This window comes from Podarcis pityusensis (genome assembly GCF_964106645.2).
Source record: "Podarcis pityusensis genome assembly, chromosome: 6".
NCBI classification, from domain to species: Eukaryota; Metazoa; Chordata; class Lepidosauria; order Squamata; family Lacertidae; genus Podarcis; species Podarcis pityusensis.
Window position 1 is genome coordinate 86,766,834 of NC_138030.1, and position 14,785 is coordinate 86,781,618.

General features: G+C 43.0%; 1 protein-coding gene across 1 annotated transcript in view; it reads right to left on the reverse strand.

Annotated features, from left to right (window-relative positions):
• Positions 1-6,508: 6,508 nt before the first annotated feature.
• Positions 6,509-14,785, reverse strand: part of LOC308480619 (uncharacterized protein) — an 80,521-nt gene continuing 72,244 nt past the window's right edge. The window contains exon 6 of the mRNA XM_081012383.1: positions 6,509-6,713. Within this exon, the coding sequence (XP_080868509.1) occupies positions 6,701-6,713 (13 nt within the window). The 3' untranslated portion in view covers positions 6,509-6,700. The remainder of the gene's footprint in view (positions 6,714-14,785) is intronic.

Genomic DNA, 14,785 nt, shown 5'->3' on the forward strand with positions numbered 1-14,785 from the left:
AACTGAAGACATTTGATATATGCTCCAACTGAAAAAAAAATTAACAAGCCCGCTGCACAAAGTCCAGATACATTTTCCTATCTTGGCAATGCTCTTTTGCAAAATGCTATGTTGAATAATAACATTACTTATTGTCTTAGTGTGCCATCTCTGCTTTCAGCATGTTCTTTCAAAGTATCACGAGAAGCACATGGCTTTGATTTCCCCATTAATGTCAATTTTATCAAGCTTTTGTCTTATGTATATGCAATTTAAAAAGAAAGAAAAGGTCTCCAGTTCATCAATTTTTAAAAAATAATAATGAAGACGATCAATTTGCTTTCACTTCTTTCTGTTTTAAAATTGTATCCTTTTCTAGAAACTATTGGATGGGTAGATTAGATGTCCCTTAAAAGTCACATTTAGCCAGCGTTTATGGGCATAAGGGGGCACTGTTGTACAAGTGAGCTCTTTCCCTATGCAGAATAGCTTTGTGCTTTGCGTGGAATTTTCCGCTGCATTCTATTTGAGTGACTTTTTAAAATTGTAGACAATGAACATAACCGGGGAAAAGCAAACATTTGGTAAAGATTTCTGCCCCTCCCCTGAAACATGACAGTTTCAAAATGAAAGTTAAGACAGGAAAATGTTTGGCTTAGCCCTAATTAAAACCCTTTCTTGAGATCATCTGCTATAGAGAACAGACATTGTTTGTGGCAACTTTAATCTAAACCGGAAGCAAGTCATTTAAGACAAGGCAGTTACTGCCCTTATTACCTGCCTGTCGTTAGGATTCCAAACATTTTTTGCTGCTGTTTGTTAGTAGCAAGATCTGCAAGAAAGCTGTCAGTTAGAGCAAGGAGCCTGGAGTTTGAGATTCTTTTTTTGAAAAAAAATATATTTCATTTTACAAATATAGAATTATAACAATACAAATTACATATCCATATTTAGAGATTTCCCAGAATCTCTGGACTTCCCACCTTCCCCTCTATGGGTCCTATTGTACACCTTCTCAACTGCATATTATTTCACAATCCATAATTGTCCATAATATTTGCTATTTGTTATTAGAATCCTGCTACTCTTTCCATTTGCTTACAGTGGTCTCCTAGATAAATTATATTCCCCCCTCCCCATTCTTTATTGAAGTTTTGGTCTTCTTGGTTCCTGAGCTTTCCGGTCAGTTTTGCCATTTTGGCGTAATCCATCAACTTGGTTTGCCATTCCTCTCTGCTAGGGACTTTGTTTTCTTTCCATCTCTGGGCTAGTATGGAGATTCTAGGTCGGGTCTGTGTGCTGTGAGGTATCTGGTATCTGATGTACCAGTTAATACGTTTGAGATTGTATGTCATCGTTCACGTCAAGAAATTTGTCTTGTAGCTGCTTGCGCTGAGCTATTCCTGGATGATTGGAAGGGCAGACTGTGGCATAGCTGTCAACTGTCCCTTATTTGGTGGGAAAGTCCCTTATCCCAGCGCTGTGTCCCGCTGCTGTCCCTTATTGATGATGTCCCTTAAATTTCCCAGGTTTCAAAGGAAGCAGCTCCTCTCCCTCCCTCCCTCCCTGCCGGCCAGGGAGGAGGGAGGCTCCAACTGTGTTGCTTGGCTGCGTTGCTCACCCAATAAGGAGTCTACGAACCACTGGGGGGTGGAGCTTGCATGCCTTGTGCCAATCAAATCGGCTGCATTGCCTGGGGACTCGCCTTTGCTCAGCGCTTCCCAGCGGAGAGATGACGGTGGTTTCCCTTGCTGCATCCCCTTTGCCGGGTTGCTGCGCTGTGGGAACCACCGCTTGAGACTTCGTTTGGCTGCTGGCTGGGCTTTCTGCCTTTGGCTCGGAGGGGCTCACAAGTTGAACATACCTGTGCTTGGAAAATCCCTTATTTTGGCTGCTGATCCCTTATTTTCAAGGCTGCTGGTCCCTTATTTTCAAATCTGTAAGTTGACAGCTATGGACTGTGGCACTTAGATAAAACTTAAGAAGCTTGCTAGATCGGGTCAAAGGCCCATTTTGTTACCATAGTGACCAGCCAAACACCTATAGGAAATCCATAGGCAGGACCCAAACACAATGGCACTCCCAGTTCCATGATTTCCAGCAGCCAGGATCCTGACTTATGCCGCACCCAAAAATGAGTATCTTTGGGTCCCGCACAAGACCAAAAGGTATAATAATAATAATAATAATAATAATAAAAATAAAAATAAAAATAATTTATTTATACCCCGCCCATCTGGCTGGGTTTACCCAGCCACTCTGAACGGCTTCCAACAAATATTAAAAACAATACAGTGTCAGACATTAAAAACTTCCACCTTCAGTTGTCTTTTAAAAGTAAAATAGTTGTTAATTGCCTTGACATCTGCTGGGAGGGCATTCCACAGGGCAGGCACCAGTACCCAGAAGGCCCTCTGCCTGGGACATTCTGGGATCCAATCTGAAGCCAGGATGGCACCTGTAAGTCCTCATCAAATTGTGACAGTTGGGGATGGGATATGAAACCATGCAATCGCAATGCCACCTCCATTTGTTTCCTCCACTATCGATTTTCATTCCAGCTGTAACTAAACAGAGAAGAAATGATAACAGAGAGGAAATGAGCAAGGCAGACAGACAACAGGAATTTCCCTTATGTGCCAGGAAATGATTGAAGATCCAAAGTCTTCTGGGAAAGCTTGCAGTAGAAGGAGGGAGGGAGGAATTAGAAACATGCACAGGTGTTTTAAATAGGATCATACGATTGCTTTAGGGACTTAGGAAGGACTCTCCAGCGGCTCCCTAGCAACTGTCTCACTCGCATCGTGGAAGAATTTCTTTATCTTCACTCTTCCCCTGCCAACACAATAAACTGAGGCCACCTTCGTCCTTGAATGCCTCTAGCAGAGATTGCCCTGAGCTGGCTCCGTATATGCAGAATATCCTAATGCTGCCTTCTAAAAATGCGCTGAACATATAAAATGAATATTCTTTTGGGCAGACATATACCATACTTTTCTGTGTATAAGATTAGGTTTCTCCCCTTGCAAATCATGCATAAAAGTGGGGATCGTCTTATATATTGGTAGTGCATAGGGTGGATGCTTGATTGGCTGCTATTGTGGTTGTAGGCGGGTATTGTCCATGTTAATGGTTGCTGCGTCAATGGGTGGTGTTGATTGGGTGATGCTGCGGCAATTGGGCAGTCGATTTGCAGCTTCTGCCGGCGAGGAGACAGATGGGAGGCGGTTTTTGCGACTCATGCAGGTGAGCAATTTTCAGCATTCCCCCCCAAAAAAGCTCAGGAACCCTTGGTATTCCCCCCCAAAAAAGCTCAACAACTCTGGGCAATCCTCCCCCAAAAAGCTCAACAACTTTTTGCCATCCCCCCCCCATTTTCTGAAATTTCAGTCCCCCAAAATAGGGGGTGTCTTATACATGGGGGTGTCTTATAGACAGAAAAGTACAGTAGTTTGTTCTAATAACATTAATTATTTAAATATTATTATTATTATTTATATGTCACCCATTGGACAGGGTTTCCCAAGCCACTCTGGGCAGCCCCCCCACAAAATATTAAAAACACAATAAAACACCAGCTATTTAAAAACTTCCCTGTGCCTTCAGAATTAATCGTAATTTGGGTTTAGTCTGATTTGGATTCATAGTTACCTGAGCATAGTAATATCTTTGGCTCAATGTTCATCAGTCTTTGTATGTTTGCTTCTAGGTTTGGAACATGAAATCTCCATTGAATGTAGAGATATCGGAATTAAATTTGGAACTCATAGTAGGGACAGCATTAAACTTTTCAAGTTTAAACATGACACAGAAACCACTACTCTCACCCCAGAGAATGAGAAAGGAAGATATAAATAGCTTATATAAATAGATATAAATGTGGTAGCTTCATTGACTTATTCATCCCTTCATTGACTTCACTGATCCCTGTGTTGAAAATGAGAAATGATGGAAAGAAGTCAAAGAGAAGAATGGCAAACTAAGCTGTTGGACTACGCCAAAATGGCAAAACTGCCCGGAACGCTCAGGAAGCATGAAGACCAAAACTTTAATAAAGAATGGGGGAAATTTATAACTTATCTGGGAGATCGCTGTAAGCAGATGAAAACATTAGCAGGACTACAATAACACTTGTAATGTAGCAAATATTACGGACAAAATGGAGTGACATAAAATATGGATCACTGAATAATATGCAGTTGAAAAGGTTGACAGTAGGACCCATAGACTGGAGAAGGTGGGAAGCCCAGAGATTCGGAGGAATATGTATTTTGTATTGTTAGAATTTTATACTTCTAAAACCAAATAAAAATTATTTCCAGAGAGAAAGAAAGAGAGAGAGAGAGAGAGAGAGAGAATGAAAAATGAAAGTTGCTATGCATATTCGGGGCATTTCACATAGGGTGTGAACTCCACTGCCCCATTCCGGCCCACATCATAGCTGTCAACGTACAGATTTGAAAATAAGGGACCAGCAGCCTCAAAAATAAGGGATCATCAGCCAAAATAAGGGATCAACAATTACTTTGATAAAATACATATTTTGCTGCTTGCAAATGCCTTTAGATACCTATTAGGTCCATAAATTACCATATAGCATATATTCAACACACAAAAAACAGCAATAATTTGTTGTTGACAAAGGACAGCTGAACATAGAAAGGGCCCCATTACCTTCAGTAGCTTATTTAAGGGACATCATCAATAAGGGACAGCAGTGGGACATGGTGCTGGGATAAGGGACTGTCCCACCAAATAAGGGACACTTGACAGCTATGGCACATATTCTTCTTGCTATCTTTAGGTTTTTTGTTGCAGAACTTTTGTTGCAGAACTCAAATTCTTCACAATGCACTCTGCTGCAAATTTCAAATTGCAAAGTTCAGATTGACCCCGTAGATTAACTCACTGCTTAGTAACACAATATCAGAAGGGAGGGCTCTTGAACATTGTGTTTTAGTACTTCATTCAATGTATGCCCCATGTTCTCTCCAACAAATTTGGGTAGCGTGCAAGGACATGCCCCATTTTATCACAACATTCCCTTGAGGTTTGGCTAGACTAGAAGGGATCACCGAGTGCTAGTAGTTTTATGACACAGTAAAGGATTTGATCCCGAGTCTTCCACAGTCCATAAAAACTTTTACTGGTTAACACAGGTTTTCCTTTTGCTATGGAACCAGACCTCATCTGATTATTTGGAATCAGAATTTCATTTCACGAGAAGATGAAAGGATATTGAGAGATGTGCAGTCTTTTCAAAGCTGAAACTTCTTGCAAAACCGAACCACCGTATCACTTGTGGTTCCCTAAGCCCTCTACAGGAAAGGAGGGAGAGCGTGCAAGTGAAAGATGAGAAGCCCTAAAATGGAAAAGGTCACCCAGTTCAATTCCCCGCTGAAACCAGACTTGCAAAAGAAAACAAAAGTTTTGTCCAGTCGATGACTCAACAAATGGTAGGCCAGTCAAACTGAGGCTGTGATGACGAGTCTTTGATGATAACATTGGCTAGGAATATCGACCCAACTGTATTTTATGCTCAGAGTTCAAATTATTATACAGGGTGTTGGCAACATCTGACAACAAATGTGGTTGAGCATGAAAGCTATTTTATGAACCATTTTATGACTTGCAATATTATGGAATCAGGCCAAGTAAAAGTAATTACTTTACCTGCTCTGGAAGTTTTTGTAAAAAGCAGAATATACGTTGCTATCTGAATGAGTTCAGCATGTTCATGTCTAGGTCATGCTATCCCTAAGATCATTTTTCTATCTTTTTAAAAAATTAAGATAAAATTTGCTTCTAGTTTCAATGCTGCTACTGTCTGATTCCATTTACTTCACCTGAAAAACAGCCATTAAATATCTGTTTTATTCTGCTGCTATTTATTCTGGGGTGTTTATTGTTTTGCACTTTGGAGAGCAGAGTTTATGCTTAACCTTTAAAGCACTATACGGCCTAGGACCCTTGTACCTATGGGACCGCCTCTCCTGGTATTCCCCCACGGAGGAATATTCCCGGGCCACAGGGAAGTCAGGCTGGCCTCAACCAGAGCCAGAGCTTTTTCGGCTGTGGCCCCGATCTGGTGGAACGCTCTGTCACAAGAGACTAGGGCCCTGTAGGACTTGACATCTTTCTGTAGGGCCTGCAAGACAAAGCTGTTCCACCAGGCCTTTGGCCAAGGCACAGTCGGACCCCCTCTCTCCTTCTGTAATCCTCATAGAACTCTAGCCCAATGGTTGCCATTAATTTGGTTCTGAATTGATTTTAGAATGTATTTCAATTAATTGACTGTGATTTTATGTAAACTCTGCTATTTTTACTGTTGTTAGCCTCTCTGAGCCCAGCTTTGGTTGGGGAGGCCGGGATATAAATTATTATTATTATTATTATTATTATTATTAGTATTAGTATTATTATTATTATTATTATTAGCAAATGGTGCATCAGACTAGGTTATAAGAAACATATCCCCCTCAGTGCAGTTCTAGCAATAAAGACAACACATACAACATGGTTACAGCCTTTATCATGAGGGATGATTGCATGTACAAAAAAGAAACATGCCTGGGGTTGCCAACCCACCATCCAAGCAGGGCTCCTGTGCGTTTGACAGCTGGTACCAGGTGTACTGTTTCCTTCCATCACTTTGTTATTGCCAGCTGTGTAACTGTCTATCGTGGAGCTTGCAAAAGTGCAGGAGGCCCTCTGGAACATCTCAGTGGACAACCCTACGGGGGGAACAGCAAAGGTTTGCCTCATTTCACACTTTAATTGGGAAAGGTAAAAAGGTAAAGGATCCCTGGATGAATATGTCCAGTCACAGGCGACTGTGGGGTTGCGGTGCTCATCTCGCTATCAGGCCAAGGGAGCCAGTGTTTGTCCACAGACAGCTTTCCAGGTCATGTGGCCTGAAGGACTAAACCGCTTCTGGTGCAGTGGGACACCGTGACTGAAGACAGAGCACACGGAAACGCCGTTTACCTTCCCGCCGCAGCGCTACCTATTTGTTTACTAGAACTGCCATGTTTGTGAACTGCTAGGTTGGCAGGAGCTGGGAAAGAGCAAGGGGAGCTCACCCCGTCACGGGGATTCGAAGCGCTGACCTTCGGATCAGCAAACCCAAGAGGCTCCAAGGTTTAGACCACAGTGCCACCTCCTAAAACAAGGTGAAGCAAAACTAAACCCTGGAATGTTGGAAGATTCAGACCGAAACAAAGAACCACTTCACATAGCACCTAGTTAAGCTACGAAATTCACGCCTGCAAGATACCAGTAGTGGCCATCAACTTGGATGGTTTAAAAAGGGAATTAGAGAAGTTCATGGATGATAAGGCTATCAGAAGCTACTAGCTGCAATAGGTAAAGGTAAAGGGACCCCTGACCATTAGGTCCAGTCATGACCGACTCTGGGGTTGCGGCGCTCATCTCGCTTTATTGGCCGAGGGAGCCGGAGTACAGCTTCTGGGTCATGTGGCCAGCATGACTAAGCCGCTTCTGGCGAACCAGAGTGGCACACGGAAACGCTGTTTACCTTCCCGTCAGAGCGGTACCTATTTATCTACTTGCACTTTGAGGTGCTTTCGAACTGCTAGGTTGACAGGAGCTGGGACTGAACAATGGGAGATCACCCCGTCACGGGGAGTCGAACCGCCGACCTTCTGATCAGCAAGTCCTAGGCTCTGTGGTCTAACCCACAGTGCCACCTGCGTCCCACTAGCTGCAATAGTTATGTTTTATTTCTATGGTCAGAGGCAGGATGACTCCAAATGCCAGTTACTCAAATCACGAGCAGGGATAATTAATAATAATAATAATAATAACAATAAAATTTTATTTATACCCCGCCCTTTCTGGTTCATAAAACCGGACTCAGGGCGGCTAACAACAAATTTGAAACAATTGATGCAACAAAAAACAGCATCAAATACAGTATAAAACATGAATAACAATAAATTCAGAATTAAAAAATCAATTTAGGGGGGAAATCCATCCAATAAACATTAGATGATCACCAGGGCTAGCTGGCTAAATTAGTCCTATTTGGGCCAGTGAGGAGACCAGGGGATTATTCAAATATTCTCTGTTTTTGTTTTCGTTTTGATCGCAAGCATGCAGCCTAGAAATCCAGATTTGTACCCTTCAAAAAGTGTTACTACAGTAGAGCAGCATGAATAATGTTCAATCCCCACCCAGGTAGGCTATCTTGTTTTCCATCCTTTCATCATTCTGCAGGTGGCTTTGATAGTTGTCCCCCTGTCCTCACACACCAAAGTACATAGTCTTATTGCAATGAATTCTGAAGCTTTCTTTTACAGTTCAATTTTATTTGCCTATGACTTTGTAATCTGCACCCTTCCTTATTCTGTACGTGCCGTCTCTCCCGTACAACAAAGAGGCTAAGCTGGGAAGGGTGTGTGTGTGTGTGTGTTTGTGTAAGAGAAAGGGAGGGAGGGAGAGAATATGCGGTATTTGTATAAAATGGTACGATTCCCAGACTTCCCTGGGAAGAGGGATCAACTGTTAAACCACTTAGGAAATAGTAGCTGGGGGCGGGAGGGTCTCTTAACAGTCCCCTAACGAACTACAGTTACCAGAATACTCTGGGGGAAGCTGTAAGTGTTTAAAGTGGAACAATATGGCTTCCTTTCAGTGTATGGTGGAGATGATGCCTAAACCATGTGTGTGGCGAACATTCTCCTTATTACTTCATAGAATGACATACAGAGTCCATCAGGATGTCCAAACTGTCCAAACTCTAACCTTGGAGTGGCTTGGGGACCTCTATTTCCCTGCCAAGTGGAGAGAAGGGATTTTACATCAGGGAGGAATATGTGACAACCTGGTTCATTAAACAAGAAAGCAGTAGCAAGATATCACATGAGAAATGGACCTCTGTATACCAAGCTATACATGTTCAGAAGTCGCCCCCCCCCCCATTCTGTGTTGTGTTGTATTTAAAGCACAGATGAACAATCTTCAGCTCTAGGTTTCTTGTAATTTCCAACATGTTTTCCTGGCTTTAAAAGTAGTTTCCCCTCTTTTCTCTGCAAAGTCATAACAACTGGAAAGGGTAGGACTTTATTTTGTAAAAAAAGAAAAGAAAAAGACACACACACACTCATGGTTTTGTTGCTTGGGAAAATAAGTTTTTGCCTCAGCTGTCTCAGAACAAATTGGTAGGTTTCTGCCATATGTGGATGTGTGTGTGAAAATGCAGCAGACCGAAGTCAGAAAGGAACTACTTCCATCTGCTTTCCACAACTGCAGATGTATTGGTTTGTTGTACTGAAAAATAATCCTCTGTATACTTATTTGAGCGTAACCCCATCAATCCATCAATGGGGCTTACTTCTGAGTAGACCTGCCTAGAATTGGGGATTCTAATCTGAATTATTTGAATTATGGTGCTGGAGGAGACTTTTGAGAGTCCCATGGACTGCAAGAAGATCAAACCTCTCTATTCTTAAGGAAATCAGCCCTGAGTGCTCACTGGAAGGACAGATCCTGAAGCTGAGGCTTCAGTCCTTTGGCCACCTCATGAGAAGAGAAGACTCCCTGGAAAAGACCCTGCTGTTGGGAAAGATGGAGGGCACAAGGAGAAGGGGACGACAGAGGACGAGATGGTTGGACAGTGTTCTTGAAGCGACCAACATGAGTTTGACCAAACTGCGGGACGCAGTGGAAGACAGGAGTGCCTGGCGTGCTCTGGTCCATGGGGTCACGAAGAGTCGGACACGACTAAACGACCAAACAACAACAACAATAATCTGAATTATCCATTGTGAAAAATTGGAGTGGGGGAGGGCCTTTATTCTGGAAAAGTTCATCCCGAACAATTTTATCTCCTGCTTCAACTGTCGTCAGCTCCCAGCAGTGGCTGGCATTGAGTCCTCACAAGATATAATCTCAAGCAAATATGGCCTGTGAGGAAATGTGTTTGTCCAGCTCTTGTTTTAAAGAATATTAACTTTGCTTGTAATGATTTTCATTGTTTTTACTTCCACATACACAATCCTTGGAAAAAGTTGAAGACGCCCAACCTTCCCCCTAAATTGGTTGTATGCATGTGTGTGTTAATTAAAATAAATATTCTCCCCCTCTCCAATAAAAAATCCTGAGGCTTTTGAAGTCTACTGGGGTTTTTCTGCACGTCAGACGTTTTACAGCCAAATACCATTGGTTCCCACATCCACCCATTCCCAACTTTCATCTTTAAATGTCAAATATGCTTTGTTTTATTTGCTCCTCTCCTCAGGCTCATTTTTTTAAAGCTTTGTGTCGCTATCTCTCATTTCACTGAGCAAAGAATGTTACTTATGCATGAAGTGAAATGCCTCACCTTAAGTCACTTAGGGGTATATTCATACTGTCTACCAAACTTCCCATCAGTCCAGCAGTAAACCTTCCCTCTAGGAGGTATGTGAAGCTTTCTATTTATCTTTCTGTGTGTATCCTGCTTGCTCCACCCCAGGGGCCACAAAGGTGACTTTTGACGGATTTAATAAGCTATTGGGGAACTTAAAGTGGAAGACGTTAATTGACATATTCAAGAGAGTGGAACCTAGGGATGGGCATACCTATCAGTTTTGGTTTCTCTTTATTTCTCATTCTCTCCATCTTAAATTAAGTCCTTCAAATTTCCATGTTCTTTTTTGAAAATTCAACCGTATTTTAGTGTGAATTCATCCCAATAAACACTTTTTTTTGTATGCTGGTTTGCCCAACATACACATTTTTGCAAAGAACTTGTCCCCTAACACGGTGCATTTCTTTGTGTGTTACGTTCACAAATATATGCGTTTTATGCATATTTTGCAGTCTTGTACACGTTACTTGGCACTGCAAAATTCAGAGCAGTACAAATTTTGGACGGCTGCCGGTTTTCAGTTCACATAGCGTTTCAGAAATTAGGTAAATTTGCCTTTAAATGGAAACGGGCCCCCATATTCTGTTTTTTTATCCTGCTATTGGTGGTTTTTAGAGTGGCATGTACCCAGAGTTACAGCATCACCCTGTGTGAGTAAGAAAGGACAGGTCCATGTTTCCCTTACCATGAGACAAAGTGAGGTGGTTCCCTCAGGCAGCTGATTTTGAGTACCATTAGTGTACAGGAAGAGGTTTTAAGGGTTTGTTTTGTTTCCTACATGTTTGATTTCTTCCAAATTGCCAAAATGTCTTCAGCTGACCCTGCATGATAGCAATAATACTATTCAAGCTACATACAATGGTACCTCGGGTTAAGTACTTAATTCGTTCTGGAGGTCTGTACTTAACCTGAAACTGTTCTTAACCTGAAGCACCACTTTAGCTAATGGGGCCTCCTGCTGCCGCTGCGCCGCCACTGCACGATTTCTGTTCTCATCCTGAAGCAAAGTTCTTAACCTGAGGTAATATTTCTGGGTTAGCGGAGTCTGTAACCTGAAGTGTATGTAATCTGAAGTGTACCACTGTATTGGACAAATAAGTCTGTGGTAGCAAAAATGCTTCTACAATGCTTCACTAGTGACTCACCTTGAGCCCCACCCTTCTGCCACCCAGGCCATGCCCAGACCTTGCCCAAACATTACGGTGTGTTTAGATTCTGCATTGGGCTCTTACAAACCCAGACTCTTATTAACCGTTTGAGTGTTGTGCCTTAGTTATGCTGTCAGGATAAGACTTTGATCTTTGCATTCCATCCCGACCACTTTCTGGTTGATGCAACTATGATTGGACTGTAAGCTCTTGAGGCATTATTTTATCACGACACCTCAAATACTTATATACCTGCTCACCATTTCCTTTGTCCATTGGAGCCAAGAAAAAGGAATACAGAGAAACTCAGAGAGCTAATGCATATTCCCGCCCGCCCCAGAACTGAAGCGTATATATTTCACATTTATTAAACTGTGAAGATATTGCCACACATTAGCAAACTTGTCTGACAACAAGGAGGAGTAGCTACTCTTTTGGACCACGAAAGTCTGCACAGACAGAATAACTGTGTTAAGAACGGTGACTGCAAAAAGTCGTGTTGAACTTTGCGTCTTCCTCTTGCTCATCTTCCTTTGTCCTTATGTGTCATGCCTTTTAAAATGGTGAGACCCAGGGCAGGGACTGTCTTAGCACTAATTGCAGATCTGGCATGTGGCAGTGACTGGTGTGGTGGGGCAGTGTTGTTCACTTGGTTTTCAAACATAGAGGTCGCTACTGGTAACCAAGAAGGACAGGGGGCAAGAGATTGGTTCAGTAAGGTAAAGGTAAAGGACCCCTGAATGATTAAGTCCAGTCAAAGGTGACTATGGGGTTGCGGCACTCATCTCACTTTCAGGCCGAGGGAGCTGGCGTTTGTCCATAGACAGCTTTCTGGGTCATGTGGCCAGCAGGACTAAACCGCTTCTGATGCAACGGAACACCGTGACAGAAACCAGAGCGCACGGAAACGCCGTTTACCTTCCCGCTGCAGTGATACCTATTTATCTACTTGGACTGGCGTGTTTTCAAACTGCAAGGTTGTCAGGAGCTGGGACAGAGAAATGGGAGCGCTCACGCCGTCGTGAACCGCCGACCTTCTGATCGGCAAGCCCAAGAGGCTCCGTGGTTTAGACCACCTTGGGTGCAACAATAAGTTCTCCTCCTCCCCTTCTTAAAACACTTTCTAAAGACTATGTAGACTGGCAGAAGTGTACAGTACAAGTGAACTAAAAACGACATAAAGGAATCGACCTTGTCAGCTCAGTGGTTTAGAGCACAGCACCACCCGCTTCCCATGGTAACCAAGAAGGAGAGGTGGCAAGGAGATTGGGCCAGTATGGGCGCAGCAGGTAGACTTGTCCTTGCCGCTGTCCTCGTAATGTGCCAGCCTGATACCTCTGCACTCCCCCTCGGCTTAGCACCTGGGCAGTGCTGCCCCAACCTGCTGGCTGGTGTTTGTATAGAGGTGCTCACACAGTCTTCTGCAGACCACACAACAGCTCACACCATAAATGGAAACCAGCAAATCATCTTCAGAACCTGCATGGACTGGCTCAACCAGCATTGCAACCCTTGTTCTCTCAAAGGGTGCTTCCCATTTAATGCTAAAGACCTGAAACAAGGCGATGAGAAGCTGCCACTTAGCCATATAATGTAGTGCTAATTGTGACAAGTAATAAAAATGAGACCTGCTGGACTAATCTGTTAGGATTTCTCCTGCCAGGGTGTTTCTTTGGGGTGTTACTTTTGTTTGATTTATCTTGTCCGGTGCAGCAAAGACTTTGTTCCACGCTCATTCTTTTAAGGTCCTCACTGACATCTTGTCAAAACTGTTTGCGCATTTTTCCATGGCTCTGTCATCACTTTAAAACACACACACACCTGTTGGTTTTTAACTCTGATCTGTTAATGCTAAATTCACAGAGAAATTGTTGCACGCAATGTTCAGATGGAAAAGGACATGGTGTTCGGGAGGAAATATCTCATTAATGGGGCTAATCTACCATACTATTATGGGTTGGTAATACTTCCTGTATGCCAGATAGATGGGGAGAATGCTTCCATTCAAATATTTATGTTATTTATTAAATTAATAGGGCACCATTCCTCTCAAAGGAACCCTGGGCAGTAAACACATCCACATTTTTAGAGGTGTTCTAATATAGTTATAATTAGAAACATCTAAGAAATAGTTTCAGTTAAAAGCATTACATCATCCAGTGATCTCAGAGTTGCCAGGAACAGTATTCTTCAGCCATCAAATTCCTGGATAAACAGGAGTGTGTTCAAGTTCTTCCTGAAAGTTAATAAAGATGGAGCCAGATATGCCTCACTAAGGAGGATATTTTAGTTTAACTCAATATTTCCCGGACGTTTTACAATAAAATCTCAATAAAAACAGTAGAAGGTGGTGCTCAGCGTAATGACAGCAGGTGGGGGGATTCATCAAGTTGTGTATATACCTGAGTATTCTCTTAAGGGTTTTTTGTTTTTGTTCTATGCTTCTCATGCCCTTCATTCAACCTCTCTTAAACTGTTCCATGACTTCGCACAAATTAGTAATGATAAATGAATCTCCATCTGCTATAGTAGAATAAATCGGGTCCTCCCTTAAAGAGGGCACATATTGCGGTGAGACCTGGAAAACCAACACCTTGTGTTGTGGGTGGGTACGATTGGATAGCCACAACACCTGATTGGTAGGTCCCTTGAAGTTGGGTTCAATCTGGCCAATGGGACGCAGTCCAAACGGTTCGAGGGACCTATTTATGCCCGTGCACGTGACCCAGAGCTTCCTCTTTCGGTGCGTGCATTCAGAACACCCACCCACCTCTCCCTACTTTTAGGGCTGTGCGCTTGACCTTGCTATGCCGTCATGTGTCTTCTGTCGTTGAGAAAGGGGCATGGCAGGAATTTTCCCCACTTGGCGGATTGGCTGTTGCCATTTGGGTTTCGCCTGCCACGTAGCAAATCGTCACAACTTGTAAGGTTGCGGATAGGCTCTGGTTCATGTGATAGGGATGGGAGAACGCTCTCACCATCCCTATGTGAAGGGTATTCCGTTAAAGGAATCCAGGGACTTGATGGTTTGGTCAATCCCTGAGAGGGGGTTGTGCCCCTGCCTGAGTCCAGGGGGACATTTGGGTGGCGGAGTTAGCTCATTCCTGTCTTTCCGCTTATCCAGGTGTTCATCCTTGGCTGACCTATGCTGGAACCCTGGGTCAGCGCTACCTGCATGGCAGGGAGCTAGTCAAACCGGAGCCTATGTAACCAGTCACTTTCTGTAATCAATAAAGTTGTGGCCTAAATTCTGCCAAAAACCAAAAACCAAATTTGAGTCAATTGT